This window comes from Notothenia coriiceps, unplaced genomic scaffold (genome assembly GCF_000735185.1).
Source record: "Notothenia coriiceps isolate Sejong01 unplaced genomic scaffold, NC01 NC01_scaffold00000667, whole genome shotgun sequence".
In the NCBI taxonomy this organism is placed as follows: Eukaryota; Metazoa; Chordata; class Actinopteri; order Perciformes; family Nototheniidae; genus Notothenia; species Notothenia coriiceps.
The window spans coordinates 101,441-128,064 of NW_011333368.1; the positions used below are offsets into that span (position 1 = coordinate 101,441).

At 40.6% G+C, this 26,624-nt stretch overlaps 1 protein-coding gene across 1 annotated transcript in view; it reads left to right on the plus strand.

Annotated features, from left to right (window-relative positions):
* Positions 1–910: 910 nt before the first annotated feature.
* LOC104956631 (uncharacterized) overlaps positions 911–26,624 on the plus strand; it is a 37,693-nt gene continuing 11,979 nt past the window's right edge. Inside the window, exons 1-5 of the mRNA XM_010784147.1 lie at positions 911–971; positions 1,816–1,988; positions 5,234–5,395; positions 8,007–8,199; positions 10,277–10,604. Coding sequence (XP_010782449.1) covers positions 911–971; positions 1,816–1,988; positions 5,234–5,395; positions 8,007–8,199; positions 10,277–10,604 — 917 coding nt within the window. The remainder of the gene's footprint in view (positions 972–1,815; positions 1,989–5,233; positions 5,396–8,006; positions 8,200–10,276; positions 10,605–26,624) is intronic.

Sequence of the window (26,624 nt, forward strand, 5' to 3'; positions counted from 1 at the left end):
AGTCAATAGTAATGGGCTCAGGAACAGTCTCATAATACAACACATGCACACAGAAGATTCACACGTTGGTGATTATTCGATGATCCACACTTGTGGCTTTCAATGCCCACAAATGTGTCCCCGTTTCATATACATGTTAAGATTAAAACCAAATACAGAAAAAAGGTTTTACATATGTCATTTTTGATCCTCACATTTTATTTCCGTTTAAAACCGGCTGAAGCCTGAAACAAACCGCTTTCTGTGAATGGGAATCGCTCTGCATTCCTGTGTGGGTTTTTTGAGACTCCCCTGACGGTCACCCGATTCGTACTTTTAATTGTTTCTATCTATAGCCAATCAGATGTCTCCTTCATTCTAAGCCAATAGCGCAAATGTTAAGACCAGATAATTAGCTTCTATGAAATAGAAAGTACTTACCTTACTCTCTGCATCTAAACGAAAAACGGGTTTAAAATATGACACTGGGCTTTCCATACTAATTGAATGAGGGACGCAGCCAAAGCTGGGACTCAAATGCTAATGATAGCTCGGGCACAACGCCACAAGCAGAACTTTCAAAAAGGCAACTTTATGGGAGAGGAAGCGGGAACACTGTCGTCACCAGAGAGTCTAAGCCAAACAAAAAATAAGACGGCAATCAGGACAACTTGGCTGGGAGAGGGTGCGGGGACACAGCCATCACCAGCAACAAGCTGAGCTTAGCTGACAGAAACCTGTCTGTCGAGGCTCTGCACAGCGCACAGCCGGCCACAGCTCCTGGAGGACGCGTTAACGACCCGTAGCTCCGACTGTTAGTCGCGAAGCTGCATGCGGCCAGCTGCTTGCAGAGAAATCCCTCAGATCAAACGTTCAAACCTGAACGCTGTTGCGACAAAAATGTAGCCACGGTACTCTCGGCAGCGAGAAGATGAAAGGAACAGATCCTCTGACGACACCGGCTGATATAGCCGGTGTCACGTGGGTCACAGGTGACTTTGTTGTTATTGTTACTCGAGCTGCGCATGCGCGCAATGGACATATCCAGTGCTTAAAGCACCACCTCTGGCGGTCAGTAGGGACGAAATAGAACTACCCTTCTGTTTTTATCTGGTTAAATAAAGGTTAAATAAATAATAAAATAACACACGTTACATGTGTAAAGTTCATAAATAGTACGCAAAGGTACTTTACAAGGAATTTAAACAACGGCAATAACAGCTGTGTTTGACAACACACATTTGACCTTTCTGAATTCTGTTCTGGACAATGTTTTTGTGAAAAACATTTCTGTTTATGAGCCTTTATTTGTCATTTCAGTTAATTGACCCAACCTCTCTCTCCTGGCTAAAGCTTGACCTTTAATTTCACGCCTCTTTAGGGCCTAAATGAAGCCATCAAACCTCACCAGCTCATTAATTCTGCACAGCGGTCAAACCGCATCAGCACAGATGTCCAGTTACACCAAATAAACAGTATTAAGAAACAACATCCTGCTCATGTTGAAGTGAATGCTCTCTGAGACCCCGTGATGTGTTAATTTCATGCAGGAAGGAGGGTAACAAAGGGAAAAATCCCTGTAATTACAACTTTCACATCATTGGACAACAGAAGAGGTTGATTACCAGTGTTACCAGTAATGAGAGTAATTTGCTCAGTAAATGAACACTTGTCTGGCACTGAGCTACAGTTATAGACAGGCAGAGGTGCTGTGTATCTGCTCAAAATAGCAATAATTCAGGGTTTGGTTATCTAAATAAAGGCATGCTGGTTTGTCATTTACATAACACCCTTGAGGGGATGTTTTTGCTTATTGTATTGGGTATTCCTTGTCAGGTCGTAAGCTGACGGGGGCAGAGCAGGGGGAGGAAGAAGAGGACAGCGAGCTGAAAGGAAGACGAGGAGGAGAAGATTCTTCAGCCGGCGCCTCGATGTGTGAGAAGGCCCTCAGTGAGATCCTGCAGAGCCTGACCGAACTGAACGTGGTCAAACCTGGACAGACCATCATTGTAAGACTACTGCTACCACACACACCCACACTCACAAACACACACTCACACTCACACACTGCATTGCTAAGGGCAGGGACACTATGCTCTGTTTGATATCTTATAATTGTCTTCAGTCTGCCCGGTATAGAGACAAACAACCTGACTTTTTTTATTTAAAAGGAAACAGATAATGGAGATTACATAACATCAACATTTAATTTCTTCTCAGTGTTTGTGTAATTTAAACTCTGAAGAAATATAAAATGATACTATCTAATGCTAATATATTTTTCTCTTTAAGATTTGTGAAAAAACCAGTGGCTCAGAGTACGCAAAAGTTTGCGATAAGATATTACAGAGAATTTGATCAAACATAAAAACGTTCTAAATGAGGAATAACTTGTGGAGCCAACTGCAATAAATAAACTCCCATGATCCAAATTACTTGGCGACACCTCAAGCCTTTGTTATAATTTTTAATGAGAACCCCAGTGGTATAAAATAACATATTGTGCATTTAAAGGTGGGATAGGTAATTCACTTCAGAAACACTTTTTGTTATATTCCATGGAATGCTCTTAACATCCCGATAGCAATGAATACATTAAATGCTTTGATAATAAATACATTAAAAAAATGCATCTGTGGTAGCCGGCCCGGCTAAAATAACTGGATGGCCTACCTGCCTGTCAGCCTTCCATCTGTGCACAAACTTATCTCGTGCTCTCATTGGTCATGTGCGTGTTCGTGTGTGTTGGAGGAGGGGCTCTGTGAGGAAGTTTGTTGGAGGGGGAGCCAGATCTTTTTCGACTACGTAGTTTCAAATTCTAGCTTACTCTAGCTGGTTTCTCCATTCTTACCTACCCTACCTTTAAGGGAAAGGAAGCAGGGTTTTGTTGATTTGTCACTTGGGATATTATTTTAAAAAGTCACTATACAGTACACTGTAGGTGTCAAAAATGTTGAGGCAAAATTGCTGAAATGAATGTGATGTTTATTTAAACAATTTTGATAAGTGGTTCACTGCAACAACTCCTGATATTGCTAAGACTTACCATCCTATATCAGGCCATAAATTCTAACTGAACATGTTTTGAGAATAATTGACTACCCAAGAGCTGCTTGTGTAAGATGATGAAGCTTGTTCTTAGAAATGGTATTCTTATTTAGAGAAATCTTATAAACTCTAACTATCTCACTGCACTGGTGGATTATCACAGCTGTTTCAAGTCTGTCATCTCAAATCACACTTTTTCTTTCCCTTGTCTCAAGCATACCTCAATCAGTGCTTATGTTTCCAGACAGTCGTGATATATAGTTGAATCTTACAACAACCGAAAGTAAAAGCAGCCTTATAATAACAGACATGCATCGTAAAAATAACCATGTATGGCATTTTGTTTCCATCATATTTGCAGTGAAGGTTCTCCTTCATTATGGACACCTGCAGCAGAATTGAGCTAACAGCAGCATCCACATTCAATGGTTCCAGTTTTTATTATGCTGCTTCTGTCTTTGAAGCTGCAGGAAATGACCTCCACTGTGTTTCATTGATTCGTCTTTAGTGATGTTTTGATGCTATTATCCAGGCAGCGTGTTGCCAAATGGCTCATTGAGCTAGAGAAGTACAGTGTCGTGCTTCATCATGTACTGCAGTACCTGACCAGATCATCCACTGCAGCTCTGCATGACTAACAAAGGCTGGCAGCAGACACTGTGTTTGTGAAAAAACACGGTCACACATGCATTAGGTGAAAAGAAAGACATTTTTGTTTCAGTTGTGCTTGAGGTTTAGTATAATTTAAATCCTTATGGAGTTAGGTACTGACTCGGCTGTGACAGGATGAGGAGGCTCTGGTGTGTCACAATGTTTTTCTTTGGATTTCTCACCATAGTGAGAGCGTAGGAGACACAGCTGCTGAAAGAGAGAGGGGATGGATAGGAGAGGCGAACCTGAATATTCCTGCTGCCTGTGAAAGGGGGGACACTTAATCCCATCTAGGGGTTCATGAACATCTGCTCCGTGAAGATAAGAGAAGAGAGAGTGAAAGAAGGAAGGAAGGAAGGAAGGAAGGAAGGAAGGAAGGAAGGAAGGAAGGAAAGAGATGAGGAAGGTTTAATTAGAGATCAGGATAACGGAAAAGAAGATATGGATTACACAATATGCAGGTTGTTTAGACAACACGAGGGTGGACACAAAAACAGAAACACCACCAAGACCAGAGGAGTTGAAAATGTTTTAAGGCGATAGTAGATAAAGGCTGTTGAAAATGTAATTAAAGGCCTTGAGAAATGGTATCAATCAGCTTCTCTTTAAACAATGTGTTGCTACATGAGCATGAAAAGGTATGCCACAGTTTCAGTTACTGCACATTTGTTGTGTTTTTTTGTTGAGCTCCTTTCACTGGCGTTGCTCAGTTTGAAAAAAGTGATGTCACATATTCTGTACACCAATCAGAGTGGAGCAACATTTCAATAGAAATGTAATGAAAGTTGTGGGATTGTTTTTCTTACATTGCCTATCCACTCTCAATCCAACCCCGATACCCTGAGACCTTTTACAGAGTGTTACCACCCTCTAGTGGTGTGATGTAGGAGTTGCAATATATTCTATATACCATTGTACCAATATAAGTTATCTGTAAATATTTTACTGCCTCTGTTTTCATTAATGTTATCACGGTGTCTTCATTTATACTTTGATGTTATGACGTTTTTTTAGTGTTGTGTTGAGTCGCTTTCCATTTGTTTAAGATTTGTTCAAGGACCCTCTTAAAAACGAGAGTGTACATTTCATGGGATTCTTCTTTAGATAATACTTTCTGACTGTCTTGATCTACTGTATAAGAAGAGGGTGAAAAAAAAAGCAGATTTAAGGAGGTTAACCAGGGAACATTTGTGCTACCATCTGGAAAATGATCTTAAAATCCAGGAGGATTGGAGACTGAGATAAATGGAGACATTGGGAAAAGAATGAATGATTTGAAAATGAGCTGAGAGATTATTTTAGTTCTGACAAGGGGTTACACTCAGGCTCCAGATCAGTGGGTCTCACTCCTGGTCTCAGTCTCTCAGGTGGTTTCTATCCTTCTGGTTCCCTAATTGCATGTGTCTGGTGTGCAAGGTTTAAAAATAGCACCTATTATGAGGAGAGGTAATATAACTGGCAGCCCTTTGGCCAACAATAATGTCCAAGGAATCTTTAATGTCTTTACTACCGTTTTCCTTCCATGAATGTTGTGTATTTTTCTTTGTGTGCTCAGGACTTTAATCAGAGGTCCCTCTTCACTGTGACATCCCAAGGAATAACTCCCAGCAGCCCTTGCTCTCGGTCTCTGACTCCGCTGGCGTCGCAGCATTACCTGCAGCTCCTCCAGCAGCAGCTGCAGCAGCAGCAGCAGCACACACAGGTGGCCGTCGCACAGGTAAGGAAACACACACAAACTGTTACACGCACACAAACAAACTCATACACATTGTAAACACGGCAGAAGGTCATAATGACCAATTGTAAAATATCTACTGGGAGGCGTGTGGCGCAGTGGATAGAGCCTTGGTGTTGGGATCAGGTTCAAACAGGTTCAAACCCCACTGCAGTCAGCATGTCGTTGTGTCCCTGGGCAAGACACTTCACCCCAAATTGCTCCTGTGGGGATTGCCCACAGCATTGAGTATGTAAGTCGCTGCATCTAATGCGTTATGGATTAATTTGATTTGATTACACGATGCTCTCCTTCAAGTCTTAACAGTTTGTGATATTCAAAGTCCAAATATGGTATCATTTGTATTATTTCAGTTTTTACTATTATATTATTTTCATTATTATAATTTAATTTAAAAAATATATATTTTTGTATTGCTCTAAAAATGTTTTCCTTTTCATTTTTGTATTAACTTTATTTTTTTTATATTCAATGACTTAATATGATATTATTATTATTATTTGTCTTTTCTTTTATATATGTATATATAGTTATTTTTCATATTGCTCTGAACTAATTTTCCCTTTACATTACTCCTGTATTAATACAATTACATTTAACTTTCCTCTACAACCCTACGTTAAGGTCAAGCTTAAATCCATATTTTAAAGCTGATACTTTAAAAAATTAATATTCCTGGAAAAGGACAATTGATCCCGCCAGGTAGTTTCCACCTTTGGTACTTTAAGGAAAAGGCAGCAAACTAAGTATATGTAATTAATTTATTGCAAAGACAGGAAGACAATCTTAGATTTAAACACATGAAACCAGAGAGAATTGGTTTTCATAATGTTTTGCTTTAACATTTACTGACTGATTTTTCCAAATAGTCGTTGCATCTCCACTCTGATTGGTTCTCCTCTCTCACTACACAGCCATTCCTATTAAGCATTTCAATGAATGAGATTAACATTTCTTCTAGTCTATGGCCTTTGTACAATCTTTTATTGATTAAGGGCTAAATCAAAATCAATAGCCTCTTTTTAGAAAGGGTACACAATAATCAGTACGGCATAAATTAAACTTGATGCTCGCCTGTTTTCAGTAAAAGCCAGTAGCATGTACCTCTTATTTTTATAATTGACTTTGTTGGCCCAGCTGAACTCGTCGGATTGATCCTGACTCACGCTGTGGATTTAGCTCATCCAGTGTGTCATGAAATATTTCATATGATTCTGCAAATTGACATTGATGAGATCTTTCTCTCTCACTCTGCCTCATATTTATTTCAGTAAGCTTTTGAAAACCTGCACTATGTCATGAAATGAAAATGGAATTATTTAGTAAAAGAGACTTGTGAGGCTTGTGCTCCACAGATCATCACATTTTATTTATTTATTATTGTCAGTCTTGTCTTCGTCATTCATCCTGCCACATTTAAATATTATTATGTGTTCAAGCTAAATGACTAATAGAAATTAAAAATTAAAAAAAACACCCACAAATAGTGCTAATATTAACAGGAAAATTCCACATATTTTGATATGATTTTTGGTATAATAAAGAGCATCATGTCAATTTTCAACGCAATTTTTAATTTTTGTCCTATTTTACTTTCTTCCATCTATTTGTCCTCCAAATTACTAATTGGCAAAGCATTTATTTTATTATTAGTAGTGTTGTCCGCATTCACACACTTTTTTGTAGCTTGAGGCTAATTCACTCTATTATGTTGCACATAATCACACATCAGCAGGAATTATATGGAAAATATTTTAGCACAGTTAAGCAGTCCTATAGAGATGATCTTCATCTTGAGTTATCACTCCCTCAATCAAATATGTGTCTTTTACCTATGGTTTCCACTAGGGAGCAGCACCAACAAAACAATGGAAGGGCAGTAAGTGTAGCAGAATGAAATACATGTGGTTAAACATTTGAGCATCTCAAGATTTATTAACCCTCATTTATAGTGTAATCTGAGGAACTACAACACAAATGAATATTCACTTCAGAATTTAAAGTCTGATGTGGTTGATTGCAATGCCACAGCCAAATCGACCCGCAAGTTAATGATGCACCTAAAGAGCCATCCCATTATTCATTTGAGTTTCAGTCTTGAAATCATAGCAATGGAAAATGATGAATTAGATGTAATCCAAATAATATAATTAATCAAAATCACATAATATCTCTGATGGGAGGTAAGCGGAATTAAAGAGACAGAAAAAAAAGTATTTCAAAACTCTTGCCGTACAATTAATTGGTCATTTATCCAAATCACAATATTGATTAGTGTGAGAAAGTGCAATATTTCTCTGTTTTGCAATTTGAATCCTAATTCAGATTCCTTTCTGTGATTTGAATATTGCATTGTGGTGTGAAAGTACTGTCGCCCTAAACATTTTATTATCCAAACATATTTTCTTAGTACAGTTCCTGACAAAAAAAAAATGTCTCTGATCATTCCCTAAAATATTGAAATCATATTGCGATAAAAACATTAAATTGTCTAAATCACTATTTTATTTTATTTTATTTTATCCATATGCTCTAATTCTAACAGTTCAAACCATAATGCATCACCCCCTCTCTCTCCGTGTGTCCTCTCCAGGTGCAGCTGTTGAAGGATCAGATGGCTGCAGAGTCGGCAGCCCGCCTGGAGGCTCAGGCCCGGGTTCACCAGCTGCTGCTGCAGAACCGGGACCTGCTGCAGCACCTGGCTCTGCTGGTGCAGCAGCTGAAGGAGCTGGAGGCCGACGCCCCAACAACACCAGCAGGACTGGAGCTGCAGGCTAATGGACTCGGTAAGTGACCGCTGGGAACAGATGAACTGATGTCAGGTCAGGTTCCCCCGGGTTCTGCAGTCCGGGCCTTTGCTCGCTCCTCTGCTGGCCCGGGGACATTGCAGTCACTCATGACACACATGTCCTCCCGCCTGCAAACACCCTCAGCTGTGTTTGACGAGGCAGAAGCACAGCTGCCGGGGATCGAACCCCCGCCCTGCAGGTGAAGGTGTTCCCTTTGTGCTATCTGGGCAGCTGTAATTGAGCATTGTTGCCTTTATCTAAAAGAAGATTATCCTCCTGGTGTGAAGCAGTGTGTACATTCTGTGTGTGAGTTCTTTTCTTTCTGAGATTTCTTGATCACAGTATCAAAGGAGGCTTTTTTGTCATGGTTAATGAAGACTGATTAAAAGCCCTTGATATTGTTAATGAGAAAGAATGAGGTGAAATGGGTGAGAGTGAGTTGGTGCTCAAACATGGTTTTTAGAGATGATTCTTTCATTTTTACATAAGCATATGAGTTTTCACATTTGTGTAAAAAAGGTTTAATTCACTCACTCAATGTATAATAGTAGTAGCAAAAGGTGAAACAGTTTAGCATGCCAACATTAGTTAATTGGATAATAAGTACCAGTAATACAAATGATAGCTTAGGCTGATGTGAAAGACATCCGATAATACTTTAATGTCAGTTAAAATCTGAAAATGTTCTTGCATCACAGGAGCTCCATTTGCTACATCAACTAGAACATATTCCAAGACAAGAAACAAGGAAACATAACAATACGATCACTGAAGACAACATGCTCAAGACCCTCGAGACTAGACGTTCGACCTGGGATCTAACTCTGCATTCAATTTGAGGATTGACTGGTGCACTGAAAAGTGCTCCGGTCTAACCTCGTAAAATAGTGGTCAGGACATGAGAGGAATATTTTTAGGATGAATAAGTCTGCACCAAAGCACTGGACCCTCCTACAAGCAGATGCATGAAGCTACATTATTTCCTTTAACATTTATCCATTTCCACTTACTGACATCTAATTCAACTATACATCTACTATAACATTTGGAATTAAGAATATTCGAATGTTTACACTGTTACCGAAGTGTTAATTTAACTATATGTTTATTACTGAAGTGTTAGTGGTGTTGTTGTACTAGCTGCATTGTGTTGAAATGTTTTTTTAATGAGCTTTCTCCCAGATGTTTTTAATGTGGTTGTGAAAAACATTTAAACCACTGCTCATTAATTGCCAAAGAATGGCAGTCCTGTTAAACATTACTGCCATCTATATTGATTTCTCCCCCACCCATATCACTTTTTGCAACACAAAGTGTAAAAACAACATTCTTACAAACAATAGCATCTCTGTATTAAACTAAGAGCAGATTACATAATCAGAGTGGATTTAAAACCACATTTTGTCAACATTATCTCACACTCTCAGACTGTGTTCTCACTGAGAGTTTTCATTGTGTAAAAAACCTTTTATTTTTGGTACACACACACACACACGTTCATACACACACTGTCCCAAGGGAGGATTTTCGGAGGAGGTATGTATTTACAGGATTGAAAAGAAACGACCATTCTTGCCAAAATCGTAATGAGACACACACAGTGGGCAGAGCTGTGTGTGTGAGTTTTGAAGTGTGTACATTTTGAAAATGCCCCATTGTGTTTAATGCTGGTTTTAATCATGTTAGTCCCTCTGATAAAAAATGCTAATCTCAGACATAGCTGGATTTAAATCTTCCTCTGGCACAGAGCCAACTTCTTCATTCTGTAATGAGAGTCAGGCCTATGAGAGATCTTCAGACAAATAAGAAATATCCTTTTTTTTTTTACTTTTGGTCGACTAGGGCTGCACTATTAATTTGAATTTAAAGAGGCCCTATTATGCTATACATCTTTGAATGATAATGACAATAATGACACAAAAATGATCCACCCCTCCAAAATGGTGATTCATACCGTAATTGCAAAATGAGTTTATTTCCAAATGTTGCAGCTGTATGGTTAACTCTTAAATGCTCAGCAGTTGCATGTTTTATTATAGTGGCGTTTTGTTGATTTATCTTCTGATTATTCCAGATGGTCCTCAGTCCCCGTGCGGCTCAGTAACATCAGCAAAGGCTCTGACTCTGAATCTGAGGAAAAACTACATCCAGACGCTGGACCAGCTCATCACCTCTACACCTGCATGGCCTCTCCAAGCCTCCCCCCTCTCCCCCTCCACTGTGGACAGTGCTGAGTCCTACCTGAACCTGCTCAACCTGGAGAACAGCGGCGAGCCTGCTGTGCTGGTGAACGGAGACGCTGACCTCTTCATCAGGGCCAAAGGGAGCGCAGAGAACAAGGAGGGCTCGTGCAATGAGATCGTCCCATTCACCCTGAGGAACTCTGCCAACATCGATGAAAAGTAATACCACTTTTTTATTTTTTATTTAGAATAGAATATAAAGAACTGTACCAGAAATAAGTGAGTCCAATGAAGAAGAAGAACATTGTGTAACAAAGCCATTATACGTCAAAGGAATAGTTCAACATTTTGAGATATAGGCCTTTTTTCTGGTAGAGAGTTTCTCTTATGTCTATAAGAAACATATTGATGGTATATTCTGGCGTTAGTACTGTCCAAAAAACTGAAAATGCAACATTTAAACATTCAGTGTAAATTAATTTGTTACTCCTTTTTGTACCTCCATATTATTCATAGTTTTACTTCTATTTGGGAGGTTTTTCTTAAGTTTGCATGATGTTTTTAGGGGATATAAACAGGAACTTTAATGTTGCAATGCAGTTAGCTAGCTGTTAGCTAGCTCTTGGCTACAACTTGAGCCCTGAGGGATTTTATGCCTTTTTATTTGTTGAATGTTTTTTGAAAATTGGCACCATTCAAAGGTATACTGAATCAGCTATTAGCATATCCTGTCGACAATAGAGTGGTGCAGTGACGAGTCCTAAAACCCGGAAGTGAGTTAGAATTTCACCACTACCGGTTCCCTCGTCTCAGAGCCAATGGGATTTCTCCAAAGGATTTTGGAAAATAGCTGGAAATAAGGTCTGTGGTTGACACAAATTTAAGAGACGGATCACGTTTTGTTCTATGACATTAAGGCCGTCCACACGGAGACGATATCAGTTGAATCCGCTAACGTTCTCTATCGTATAGAAGACGGTTCTTCCACACGAGGCCGACACGGAAACGCGGATTCGGAGCCCGAATCCGATACCCTTTGATTACGGCTCCCAAAAAGTGGGTAGATCTGAGGACGAAACGCTTGCGGCTCCGTGTGTACGCCCTATACGATCATTCCCTGATGACGCCATAGCCCCGCCTCTCCCCACCTCTCCTGCTCACTCCCGCGTCATTGCTGATGCGTTTCACCAACAACAACAACAACAACAATGGCGGATCACAGGGTTGCGTTTGTACTCCAGACGCTACTGACCATGATACCGATTTTAGTGCAACATTTACAGCTCCTCTACCACAACCATCAGCAACAATAATAATATAATATATAATATAATAATCGTCATCGGTCTTATTCGCTGCTTTTCGTGTATTTTGTGGCGGAAGTACAGCGCCACTTACAGGCCCGGCATATGTACTACATCTTCTCCAGCGGGTCGAGCGGTCTCGTGTGGACGGACACGTTTCTTGAGCCGATTCCGTGTGGACAGAAGACATTTTTGATATCGAATTCGGTTCATTTTCATTTTCATCTCTGTGTGGACGGGGGCCTAAATACACCAGCAGTGCACTGGTGATTTTTGAAGAGTTGACGTGTCTGAAAAACGATTGCACCAGTGCACTGCTGGTGTATTTAGGCCCCCGTCCACACAGAGATGAAAATGAAAATGAACCGANAACGAGCCGTTAAAGGCAGAGAGTGAAATTCAGTGAATACACGTAGTTTACAGAGATGCTGTATGAGAAACCAAAGTGATTTTGGAAAATTGCACAATATAAATCTATTCTAGTAGACCTCAACAATGGAATTATTATCAGTGGAAATGGCCATGACATGGGACCTTTAAGAGCCCTTCTAGTCGGTTTTAAGGATTTGATTGCAAACTTTAAATACCTTATTTAACTTTTTTCTCGATCACACTATAATAACACTAAATATGTATTTAATGTTATCTGCTTACATTTGCTTGTACCCAGCAAATATAAGCAGATAACAGTAAGCTCTTTCAGGTAGGCCTCACCTTGGCTGCTGGACTCTTCGGAGGACTTGTCGCTCTCTCCGTCCGCCTGTCCATCTGCGTCCTGCTCAGCGTGCTGCAGACTCATCTTATGACACACCTCGAAGGCCTGACCCACTGTACGCACTATCCTCATGGCCTGCGTCTGACAGGGGGAGACAGGGGGGAGGGTGTAAGGTAGAAGGTCAGTGATTTTATTTGTATTTAGCTTATTACATTAAATAGTTGCACTCATATTTTTGACATACAGTACAAGCAAATCAGAAAAACATGACCAAAAATAAGAAGGATTAAGCGGAAGATGAAGAAAAATACAAGAAAAACTCAAATCCAAGCAGTAATATATATATATATATAAATGTAGATTAATCATATAGTCCAGTTATCGTCATAGGTCGAACACAATAGAGGGATGATTTCACACATTTACATACACGCTTACAAACGCCTGTTCGTATACTTTCTTGTAAAGAATAAGAAAACATACTCTGTACTTTAGCCCCAATACCTAAAATAACAAAGTTCAGCGTTAACAGAAGAAATATTTAACAAAAAACACCCAAAAAACGGTCATTTGGCTGATGAGTTCCTGCTGGCTGTTTTAAGAGGAGTTCATCAGTGAAATCACTCGCTGCAGTCTGTGAAAGCATGAACACTCAATTATTTGGCACGCAGTTGAATACCTCCATTCAGAGACTTATAACTTCCCTTCTGTGGAACAATTCTCATTACAGCTGACTGATAACACCAGACCTGTGAGCCAAGGCTGCAGCAGATACTACAGCAACAACTGCAGCAAGATGCTAAAGATCAAGAGTTGTTTGGGGAAATATGCAGTTTGAATCATCTCTTCTGTATTCACTGCAGGCTTTCTATCTACAGGGATGAACCACAGGATATCAACTACTAAGCCACCGGAAATCCAAAAACTAATCAAAACCACATTTTAATTAACTCAGCTGAATGAATAAGAGATAGAACAATTGAAAAACATTTCATATAAACAGCCCTCAGTCACAGGTGGAAACAGAAAACTGATACCACATTTGAGTCTGCATATATTCAGTCCTGCAGCGCGCCTAACACTGCATGAAGCAGCAGGGGATTTATATCATGAGCAGTGACAGCAGCAAATTGGGTAGTGAGAGGAATAAGTGCACAGTTCAGAAAGCCTGACTCTGAATGCAACACGTCTTATAGCTGTTAGATTAAGGACTACTGCTGCAGTTTCTACCATTTGCTTTCTTCTCCCTTTATGATGGGTTCATTCCAGTATGATGGTCAGTGTTATTTATACAGGGAATATCAAGGATGATGAACCATTAAAGCTGCAGGGACGTTGCATAAAGCCTATTCCCCAGAAAAGTGTGTGTGTGTGTGTGTGTGTGTGTGTGGAGACTCCTGTGGTACCTTCTTCTTTGACTTGAAGACGTTACATCTGAAGGAGTTATTGGATCCATCTCTGGCGATGTAGCTGAAGATCTTTAAGTCCTGGGAGTCATGAGACACGTAGAAAATCCTGAAAACATGAAACTAGATTTGAGTACACAAATGTTAGAGTTACTTCACAATATAAAATGAATGATTAGGGAGAATTTTGACTATACTTTATGGAATCAAAATGGGTATTAATAAATACAATTTCACTGGCATTGGTATTAACTACTCAGATTATGGCATCGTGACATTCCTGAAAAAGCATCTTGGATTGTTTTTCAACATTTTTTGTCACGGTTTTGTTCTGTTGAATACATCTTTTTATGACCCTGGGTCCTTATGTTATGTGTGTTTTTGTCATATTTCTCTCCTCCTGTGTGTGAGTTTGTGTGAGTGTCTGTTGGCAGATTTGCTGCTTCCCAATGCCTTATTTGTCCAGATTAAATTCATATTTATCAAGGATAAAGAATGTCTTTACAAAACCAGACAGGACGCGTCCTTAAAAACACATTATAATACGTGTAGTATTATACTGTGTTTTAAGTACGCGTCCTGTCTGGTTTTCACTCTGCCATAAACGCTGCGCTCTCTGCAGTAAACCGTGAGAGCGTCAGCCTGCATGTCCTCTCCACTGGGAATGAGGCAAACTAATTATGACCATCAACTCCTGAAAGTCACCCGATACTACAGGGTGTACTACAGTACTGCATGTGTTTCCACTGAAAAACCACACCCACATAATCAGAGGCAAGTGCAATTATTATGACCACACACAGAAACGGTCCTTTGATGAGGTGTGGCTTTGCTAAATGAGATCCTCCCACAGGTGAATACATAATTTACAAACACACGAGCTGAGATTCACAGATTTCTATTTCTGTTAAGAGGTTGCATTATTAACCATAATTGCTCATTTTGAAGAGAGCCAAAAAAAGCAGTGACTGGCAGCGTCAGAAGCCTCTTATGATTGGTTAAATCCATCATGTAAACAGGGAGGGTATGTGATAGACACACACACACACACACACACACACACACACACACACACACACAAGCTATAGATTATTCATTACAGGGCTGCACAATAAATCCACATGTTAATTAATAGTTAATATNCAATTTTGAATCTGTATTTTTGAATATCGATCTTAAGTTGGTGTGACGTTGAAGCAGCGACCCTGCTGTAGTTCGTTTATAGCATAACGTTAGCATTTTGCTTCTGGCGATTAGATTTATGATTAGAAAATTATAAAAGTAGGGTAGACCTGTGGAAATTATCCGGCAGAACAAAACGTACATTTATCTAACAGGTTTGTTTTCCACAGACCTTATTTCAAGCTATTTTCCAAAATCCTATGGAGAAATCGCATTGCTTTTTTGTCGAGGGAACCCATGCGCAGCTTATTTTCTGGTAAAAACGTCATCCCTGCACCAGTCTATATAACCTGGGATGAAGAACAGACACTTTCACTGGGTAACTTAAATACTGAAAAAAATAGAATATTACATTTAAACTGTAAGTCACACTGATTCTAAAAATCTGTGTATTGCATCTTTGTGTTCAGAGTTTGAGTTATGAACCCAAAAACAAAACAAAAAAAAAAGATAACCAATCAAACTTTTAAGAGGCAGATAGTTTACATTTTGATACATTTGATCAGAGCCAGGCTAACGCTATCCCTACACTGTTTGTAATAAGAAAAGTGCCTGCTGGCCATATCTTCATTTTTGATGGATAAACATAGAAGTAGAATCAATGTTTCTCCATCTTACTCTTAGCTTGAAGGCAAATAAGTCTGACAATGAACAAACTATTCCTTTTAGTGTGCAAACATGTTCCTAATTTGGTAGCAGTCAGTTTGTATTTGAGGTGACACACACAGTGACACACAGCCTGTAGCTTTTAGTGTTATTAGTGGAGAACTGCTACACTCAGCAGAAACAGCCTGCAGCTAATGAAAGTGTGACTGTAATCAGGGAATTACAGAACACAGGAGGAAAAGGCTCGAGGTCTTACAAACAAACAGGGGATCAGGTTTGAGGTTGAAAGAGAAAGGGAATCAGAGAAGCTTGTGAGAGAGGATGAGATTTAAGAGAAAAACAGAAACTCTATCAGCTTTAACTCCCACTGTTTCTATTTCATGGAATAACTCATTTTGAAAAGCCATTAAAACACGCGTTGACAGAGACGCTGTATTCTTGGGCATAATTTATAGTGAGTTTTTATTTCTCACTGTCTTGCAAATGTTATCTTGCAAAGTGCTTCCCCTTCTGTACTTTAGATGCAATGTCTGAAACAAACACCAGCAGCTCTTACCTTGAATGCATATATAGGAGCCACAGCATCTAATCACTTTTTAATGAGCTTTTAATCTCATTAAAGCCATCGCTAAGACCAGAAATAGCAAACATCAAAATAAAAATAACAAATTTACTACGTTAGATCCAGCAGAACAAACTCTTAAGTCCTCTCTTATTTATCCCCCCGCTCTCATCCTCGCACTTAATTTGTCTCTCGATGTTTGCTCTCCCTCTGAAAGCAATCCCCAGCGAATTCCCCAAGGAGGGCATGTTAAAGTAGATTTTAGAGCAGACAATGAGAAAAGTAAGGAGTTGACTCAGTGGTGTAGTGTGTATTTGGCGTGCTTGTGGATGTTGTTGGTCTGCTTTGTTGTGTGTGAGGCTTTGCTCCCAGACTCACATCCTGTGGTTTCCTGCAGCACAGACTCCCAGCCCTTCACAGCCTGAAACTCTACCCCAGTCCACGTCAGAATATCTTTTTTACTTTTGCATGTGAGGGAGAGGGAACAAAAGGGAACTTCAGATCTCTTCCGAAGAGAGGCATTTTGTGACCCTACATTTCCATGGGAAAATCAGTTTCATCTGGGAATGTTTTGTGTGCCCGGCTGAAACCCCCAATTTCCCTGACTTATTTTTCTGTCTATAACTCTTCTTTCTGAGCACCACATTTTCAATTATCTGTCTCGAACGCTTAACAGAAGATTTAATAGCTTAGAAAAATACCAGCGGGACAATTCCCCTTCTCTGCCATCCTCCCCCTCTTTTTTATTGGATGTTGTTTGTCTCTCTTGAGTGACATCATTTGTCTGTTAATAGTGGTCATAAATGCTGGGTTTATTCACAAATGGCATGTAAACGTAATGAAAAGTCAAGTTATTGCTGCACAGGAAAAAGTTTGTTTCCTGCTGAACTAAATAACTTAATTCCTGATGACCTTTCGATGTTTATAATTTGTATGTTATGCTGCTTAAGTGACTCAATTATACATCTTCAATCACAGTGAATCCTAGGGACAACAACACAAAATGAAGGTTATGTACCGTAAAGGAACTTCATTAGGTTATTTTGTCTCCACATGAATCTCTTCTGCAATACCTTCGTCAGTCTCCCTCCCTCCCCCGCAACACGGCACATTCTATTACTTCCATTTGCTTTTGTTTTCCGATGTTTACAGCCTGAGTGGCCTTATTTGATGTTCTGGAAAGCAGACAGACACTCTTCTGCCATCCTCTCTCTCTCCTCCTCCATGAGCTGACCTCCGCTCTGGGTCAAGAGCTGTTCATGCAGGGCGATGGAATCCATTCATTTCACATTATTAGTGCAATTTAGCTCTAAATCACAGTTATTACGCCCAACATGGTTCACATCCGTGTGTGCTTTCCAGCTGGCTCGCTGAGTCGAGTGCTATATTATCACTGCATATGGTATGTTTCCTTACAACGCTAAAGCTAACCATGTAGTGAGTCACACTTTACATGACTAACAGGCAAGGCAGAATCAAACGGGGTGTAACAGTTCAAATACACATTGTGGGCAGAGCATTGGACTCTGGAATCTGCAGCTTTTTTAAGTCATCACCCCTCTTTATCCTTGCTCTGCCCACAATGTGTATTTGAACTGTTACACCCCGTTTGATTCTGCNCTCGCTTGCATGCCATGCATAGCTATAATAAATACTTAAGTTGTTTGTCAAGACACTTTCCATCTGATGAAGGCAAATGCCTTCCCAGATGTAAAAAAGTAGAAAACATAACTGCCAAAACAAAATTATTTACGCTATTATGGCCCCTGTTCAAAAATGTTGTAATGTTATCTACTTTAAGTTGGTCGAAGGAATGCCTCCTCATCCAGAAGCTGACCGAGCAGACCCGAGCAGCCGAGTGCATCCGCGAAGCACACACAATGGCGACATCAGAGTTCCCGTTAGCAAGCAAATCTAAATCTGTTCGGTCAAAATGTCCGGTCAAAATAATTTCCCTTTAGCGCAATACCGCTTCAGTTGCGCCACTTATGTGACAGACAAGAAGAGTATGTGACAGACAAGAGTAGTCAATTCTAATGTGTAACACTTAATGTGGAGAAAGAGATGTGCTGTGTGGGTTGATTGTGCGTTGATCTGTTGCTAATGCCTCGGGGTTCCGGTAGGCATTTAAACAAATGCATAATGCTGCGCTATACTTTGTGGCCTCACCCAGTTGCATAGCGACACTTATTGTTTAGGTCACGGTGTCTTTTAATAAGCAGGTAGTGATATCATTAGCTAGAACTAGCTGGATCTGATCGATATGGACATAAACGCGATTGAAGTCTAATCTGACGGGAGAGAGAGATCAGCTGCTGCTGACGAGTCGACACGCAGCTCTGCATGATCACATGCAGCGGTGAGCGGACAAAACACACACTTCAGGTTAGAATATCACACGTAGCTATTTTAATTACCTCTCAAACTACCTAAACTAGTTATAGATATGTTTAGTTTTACTGTCGGGTCACTCATTACTGGATCCGCGAGCTGCATGATACTGGCATAATAGATTGCCCGATCGGGCAACCAGNAATTACTAACAAAGCACTTATATACTAATAAAGGACTGGCTTTTCTAAAGCCAGTTGAGTAGCACTTGAAATGTTTGGCTCTATGAAACCTGATGTACTTATATGATTCTGTTTTCTTCAAGGTTGTATCTTCCTGGTCGAATGTACTTATTGTAAGTCGCTTTGGATAAAAGCGTCAGCTAAATGCAATGTAATGTAATGTAATCAACTTGGTTTTGGCAAATAATGCAATTAGACTGGACAACACAATTTCCCACAACATCTGGCAACTCAGCTGTCCACATTGTGCATATTATCCACGAAACTAAGTGCACATGATGCAGCTTAACAGGGAGCCTTTTGAGAGAAATTGTGAAAGTATCAAAGACCTGAGACAAGAATATGTAGATGTAAGTACAACATTACCTAAAGTACACCACACACAGTACAGTATGCTTTTTCCCAATGTACTGGCCTACTTTTCAGATATACAGGGTTCTTACAGGACAGCGTCAAAGCTCGCCGAATAATGAGCCAACAGATCACCTGAAAATGACTTTCCCAACAAATGATCTATGTGAAATCAAATGTACGTTACAACCTTTATATATACAGTCTATGGTTACAAGTACAACATAGATAAATCAAACCACTATGTTTTAATAAACCTAACCAATTTAGTATTTTTATTTACAAATGTACCCATATTTTTTAAAACTGACAGTAATCCAGGAGAAAATGATTCATCCTTGAGAATGCAGTTTAGTTAGATGGGAACATCCATTTAGGAGACACATGGATGATGAAGTACATCCAGCTGAGGATACTTCACTTCAGTTTTACCTTTGAGTGCAGGGTTTTTTGGTTTAGTGGAGTATTTGCACAGTGTGGTATCAGGACTTCAGTAAAGGAATCTGAATACTTCTTCCAGCACTGACTATAGCCAAGATTTAAAAAAGAATGAGGACATAAATATAAGCAGCCCGACAACCCCAGATCAATTTAAGGAGATCTAAACACATTTAATTTTGAAGTAATTTTGGAGAACAAAATAGGTTTCAATTGAATTAGTCCAATCAGCTATTAGTAGTTCCTGTTTGTAGTGTTCCAATATACTGTATGAACAGACAGGTATCACTGGATTATTTTGATACTAAAACAAATTCAACACATAATACTCATAGTTCTGGATTCAAACCAAATGTATGACTTTCATTCAAAAGCACAAATGATGTCAGGATCCCCAAAGTCGATAGGGTTCATCCTCTGGGCACCAAAAATGACATTTAAAGCCCACCAAAGTAGCTATTAGCACTTCCTGTTGAGGAGTGATACGTCTATGAAGATCTATGGACATTTCATTGAAAAAGTTATTTAACAGCTGGTTGACAATGTGTTTGGGTATGCGACCACATTCATTGAGAGAATACTGATACTTGGTAAATCATTCAATTCAAAACCCCAGTCATGTAAAATGCTGTCTGCCAGTATCGCCGTACTACAGAGGAAGAGGAAGGGCAGCGGCAGGATAAACGGCCGGTTGCCACCCAGGAGCGCTCCTCACAGTTTGATGGTTGAAGAGGGAACACTGTTTTTACTGTGGTGGGTTATTTAATATGCACGCTAATAGAAAACACACACATGAGAGAATCCTCATTAAACAATGATTTCCTAAAGACACCTTTGATGAGAAATAGACTCCATTAAAGGCCACATAGGTTTTCAGATTTTCTTTATGACTGTTTGATTGGGATTTCAAAGAAACATACATTCTAACTCAGCTTTTATTTTGTTGACAGCTGATCAAAATACTGTTGATGAATCAGAAACACATCTTCAATAAAGATTGAGTAACCCTGACTCTTTAGCACAGCTTTGATCCAGTTTTGCATGTTCAAACAATACCTGATCAATACTGTAATACAGCTAACTGAGCCCAGCTGCTGGGAGAGTTTAAGAAGCAGTCTGCAAAGGGATGCAAGAAAAAGCTATGGATACAAAAAATGGATTGTTGTTTTTGCTTTGTGTGACCTTGGCTAATGAAAAATAACAGGCATATATCTAACCCCAAGTTAGACCCCAAGAGTATAGAGTCGTGCAGTAAGCCCGGTCCTAAACCTGGAAATGAGCTAGCATCAGAGGTGGAAGAAGTACCAGAGTGCAGGAATACTGTCACGATCTTGGTGTTATGTCAAGGTTTTAGTGTTGTCTGTCTGGTAATGGGTTTTGTTTTGCTGTCCTGTTTCTCCCTGTCTCTTGTTTTCCTTCCTGTGTTTTTCCTCCTGTGTCTAATTGTCTGATTGTGTTCACCTGTTGCCCTTGTGTTTCTACCTCCCCTGCCCAGCTGTTTCTCGTCCCGTGATTACCCCTCTCTGTATTTAGTCTTGTCTTTCCCTGTGTTCCCCTGTCGGTTCATTGTTTGTTTTTTCCTGTCTCCCTCCATGTTGGTCACGACCGTGTTTGGGTATTGTATTTTCCACGTGTTACCTCTGTGCTATCCATGCCATGCTATTTTGCTTGTGTTATCCATGCCATGTTTCTTTTTGCTGATCGGCTTTGAAATAAAGCTCGCTTTTGTTTGAAGACCTTTGCCTTTTTTGTAATCTGCTTTTGGGTCCTGCCCTTTCCGTGATTCTTAACAGTGATCTTAACAAATACTCTGCCCTCTGTAAGTAAAAGTCCTGCATTCAAAATGTTACTCAAGTAAAAGTAGATAGTATTAGCATCAAAATATACTTAAAGTATTCATTGTGCAGATCGGTTCATTTCCGAATAATATATGTGATATTTTTTATAATTATTGATCATTAAAGTGTTATCAAAGCTGGTAAAGGTGCATCTAGTTTGAATGACTTTGTATACTGCAGGGTAGCTTGTAAATAGGGGGAAAGACGTAACAATCTCACAATTTCAGGGGGTGCGCGCAGAGCAAACACTATAGTTAACATACGTAGTATATACATGTTCTCCTGGTGAGACCTCAAATAATCTTCGTAATATCTATCAAACTATAGATCCTACACATCCACTGGACGCAGATTTTAAAGGTCCCATGTCATGCTTTTCCGGTTATTACCCGTCCCCTTGTGTGTTATGAAGGTTTTTATGCATGTGAACGGTCTGCAGAGTAAAAAACACTCAAAGTACACCCTGTAGCGAGTAAAACTCTAACACAGTCTATGCTGCCCCAAAACGCCTCGTTGGAGATTTCTCATTTTCCATTGTTTACTTCCTGGGTACTGTGACGTGTGAATACCCAGAGGCCACGGGCGATGGCCTCTGCGGCGTCGACGCGAGGCGTCGTTTTGTCGACACCCGCAAACTATTATGATACGGACCGCCCCACAGATTTATTACGAAGGCCCGGTCGCCCGGTAATATTTTTACAGCTCGGGACAAGTATCTAGGTGGACTTGAGGTGTCTAGTCCAGTGCTCCCGGACCGCTAGGTGATCCTTCTTGTTTGTGGTCATATAATTGGAATGACAAAAATTGGATTGCATTGGTGATTATTTAAAAGTATTTCCACGTATAAATTAAGGTTTGAGTGTTATATATATATAGGAAGGTCATTAGTTTTGCATTAGTGTTACGTTACCATTTGTCATAGTCTTCAGAAGATCCGTGACCAACCCGTAAGTACATTTGTCTAGCGGGTCTTAGGTATGACCGTTTTTGCAATGTCTCTAGGTTTACCAAACGGAACAGGGACTTTCCTCTTTGGATTAAAATTTTGTTTAAGAAGTCTACACACTGAACTTTCTATTCAAGACTAGTTAGATTATTTTGGATCTATGGAAACATACATCACCTGGGAAAGTTACAGTTACAAGTCAGGGGAACTTGGTCATTTTACAACCCCTCTTTTAAGGTTCAATGAAAAACGGTCAAACTTTTTATTATTACTCAACACCTAAAGCAACGTAAATTATGATTGAACTCTAACTCTATGTACTCTACCTTATTGTAGGTTACTTGTTATTGATTGTCATAGTACGACGTATTTTTCCTTTCGTCGGAATACTATGTAATAATGTTCTCTAATAAATGTATATACACTTTAATAACAGCCCAAGGTAGATGAAGTCCACACATTTTCCTCAGAGTTATAAAGGAGGTGCTATCGTAGTCGTGGTGTAACGACTCACAGTGAATACTCAAGTAAAACGTAAAGCACTGTTCACATTGCACCGCAAAGCTCCCTAACTAAAGTGATGTAGTGGTTAAACTACGAAAAAAAGCCATACATCGTCTTCCTCTCCTTTTCCGGTACGGGGAGACTGTACAATAGTTTTCGAGATAGACAGGAGCATTCCGTCCGACCAAAAGGTGGTCTTTAGTATTTCTCCTCTATTATTTTACTGGACAAAAAAGCATCAACCAGGACGCGATTGTTCACATTTAGAGGAAAGGTCCACGACCGTGCGGAGAGAGAGCGAGGGAAGGTAGAAGGTTGGTAACGTAATCGTTCTCTCTAGCGAGGAAACTTAACGTACAAAAGACTTTAGGGAACGGAGAGAGAGTTGTGGCGTAAAAAGGTGAATGCTTGGTTGGTCTGTATTTACGTAGGTAAGGGAGGCCGCAAAACGATCTGGACGGCTGCCGTTCTTTGTTTTACGTCGAGCCGGAACAGTGACATAAGTTCGGTCAGAGCCACACTCATGGTTCGTCTCTGTTTGCTTGCGGAGGACGGTCCTCCTTACGACATATCCCAGTGACAAGAATCTTCTAAACAACCCGACTAGTCAAGGGTTTATCAAGATATCCAACAACTTAAGGTCGCGATTGTTGCAATCGACGTCGTCCACCTACCCGAACCGTCATGCAAAGCCGACCAGCTTCTCGTGTCCGAGTCGGAAGAAAGTCTCCACCACTGGGCGGCCGGTCCGCTTACGACCTCTCACCCAGTAATAAGGTAAGCAAAAGTCCTCCACCTCCCAACCTCCTCCCGCACACATCGTCCGACGTGAACTCAGTACAATCATATAGGTATATAAATTAATGACAACTGTCAGGCTCGTAATCGAAGCAGAGTGACGTAACGATTAAATACGCGACGTAAAAAAACTTATTCTTGTTGTTTAGTTTCCGGCCCCAGTAACCAGTTCTTTGTGTGCGTTAGGCTCCTCTGTGGAGTCCGACACAAAAAGATAAATATAAGCTGAAATAATGACAATATAAAGTGTGTTTTTTCTTAAATCAACCTTTGCAAAAGTGAATATTATACTATTTTTTATTTTATTTTTTTTGCCGTTTCCACCGTCCCGAACCGGACCGGACCGTCCCCCCCGTGTCACTGGATTAAACCCCCCGTACCGGGCGCTTACGGGTGGGTATCTGCGGCTGGGACCTTGTCCGAGTAGATGCCTAGCCGCGCCTCGCCTCCACCCCGAATTCGTGGTGTGGTGACACAAACGAGGATGTCTTCACGTCTGCTTGTGTTGTTCATTATTACACGAGAAAAGAAGAAGAGGTGACGACAGGAGGAGAGGAAGCTCCTGAGCCGACTGACCTGTCGTCGGTAGTCCCGTCCTTGTCGTCGTCGGTCGCTGAGCGCTTCACGCTGTGGTGTGTGCCGACTCTCTTTCTCCTAGCAACACAGTAAAGTGTTGACATGTTACTGTGCTTGACACTACAACGTTCTTCCATCAAGCGATGACACCGGTGAAACATAATAATAAAAGTACAAACGGTGAAATGTAAACGTTTTCATTTTACAAATTAAAAGTAAACAAAATTGTCGTGATTTACCCGACTGAGGCCGGATTATCGCTGTGAGGAGGTCGCGATGCGGGGTCGGTCTCGAAATTCCAGACGGTGGTCGACAACGACCATCACGGTTCTGTCCAGAGGAGTTTTGGCTCCCCGTGGCTCGGAAGCGTCGTCGACCGGGATTCCGAGCGCCTGGGAGACGGGGAGGTACACACCAGCGCGGGTCTGGGAGTCCCCAAAAAGTTTAGATAGAATTTTGTGTGAAGAAGAGGACCGAAGAAATCAGTCTCGGCCTCGGTGCTGAGGGCTGAAAAGAGACCAAAAAAGTTGTGTAGGAGTGAGGGGTCCAGCCGCGAGATACAACTGCAATCAGTGTCAGGCGGACACAGCCGAAAAGGTTGGCGTCCCCCCCCCGCGAGTATCGTATTTAAAAGTTGAAGGGCCCTACAGGTATCCGGAGCAGATATCCGAGGGATTTGCAGTAGATACAACACACATCTCGGTGCTGAACTGCAGCGGATTCGTTACGATTTTCTTCGATTAGGTACTAGGTAAGTGTCGCAAATAGTTTGGAAAGAGAATGAGTTACAGTTCGGTGTGAATAACAAAGATGAAGAATATAATTAACTTATTACATGCCTGAAAACAACGGCAGTACAATACCCCTCTCATCCCCGAGTCTTATGAACTTTAGACAAACAACAAAGTAGCAAAAAAAGAAAGAATTGGTGGTTTGGACGATAAAATGAGTTGTTAATTGTGTTAATAGGAACACAAATAAATAAACAAACTAATTATTTGTGTTCAACCTTAGGCAGTCCTGGCTCCCAGCCTCGTCGAGTATCATCGGACCAACGAAATCTCTTAGAATGTGGGCCTTCATTCATAAGAGAGGCGAAGCAAACTGTTGTGGGTACACTATCGAGGAGTTTGACGACACTAAACACACCACACCACCACACCAAGTGTAACCACGAACGGAAAAAAACATTCGTGTAACACAAAATATGTTAACATACAATTAATACTGTCATTGACTATACAACCAGAAATTTTAATACGCGGATAACGGATATAATCATTTACTTCTGATTCATATCTATCTACCTATACTATCCCAATAATTCCGGATGTAAGAAAACACACTGACATGGACTTCAAGGAGGGACCTGAAAGGTAGTGAAAGAGAGAGAGAGGACGGACAGGACAGAGAAGGAATCGTTTCGACTCGAAGCTGACTGGCATCAGGAAAAGTAATATATGAACTCAGTCAACATTTTCTTTTGTTATGTAATACTACACTATACGACTGGACATTGAATTACATAGACTAGACTAGGCCAATGAATACAACACCGGTCTATACATTCGATTCGAAAGAATTTGCGATTACCAATATTATAGTGTAACGAGACTTCTACCCTCCACTATAAGATTAATTACAAGTGCAAGGTGTGGTCAGGCCACTTACAAAACGGCCGGCAGAGGACGGTTGGTCGTCGAAAAGACATAAAGGAAAAGAGGACATTACACTGGACTAGCGGAATTTGAGACGTATGACTCGAGACTAACCAGTCGTCCGTCACGAGAAGGTGACTCAACTCGAGACATCGGACGTGGAACCAGTGGCGCTGGTCCAATCGGCCGTGTCGTATTTCATGGTACCTCTAGATCGGACGATTTTTCTCTTGGTCGAAAGCATCCTGGCCTTTGGGACTCAAAAGGGACTTCAATCCGGCCGATTCGCTTTAGGACGAAGCAGCATATATGGGGGAACTACTTGTCTGTGTGTTCGTTCGGGGCGACCTGAGTCTAGAGATTCTATGGAGTAGTGAGGAGGAGACCTGAGTCTAGAGATCCCTATGGAGGTAGTGAGAAGGGCGACGAGGCCATGTGCAGACTGACCGAAGCCGACCAAAACAACTATGTACAGCAGAATAAGACAAACGAAATTAGCTCCGATGCTCAAATACGTGCGCGCGGGGGTAGCAGTCATTTACCTTCATGATTGTTTCTTTGGTGAAATCACGCTTAATTAAAGTGCAAAAAAATATATAGTGTCGAGCCTTTTTTAATGACTTCCAGGCCTGGGAGCCACTGGGTTACCACATATGCCGGTTACATGTTTTGTTGTTACTTATTGAATTGTCCACACACATTGGCTTAGAGGGCGACCAGGTTTGTTTCATCCTTTGTCGTAGCAAGAAGTGTCACGGGATGCGAGATGTATAGGCCATACT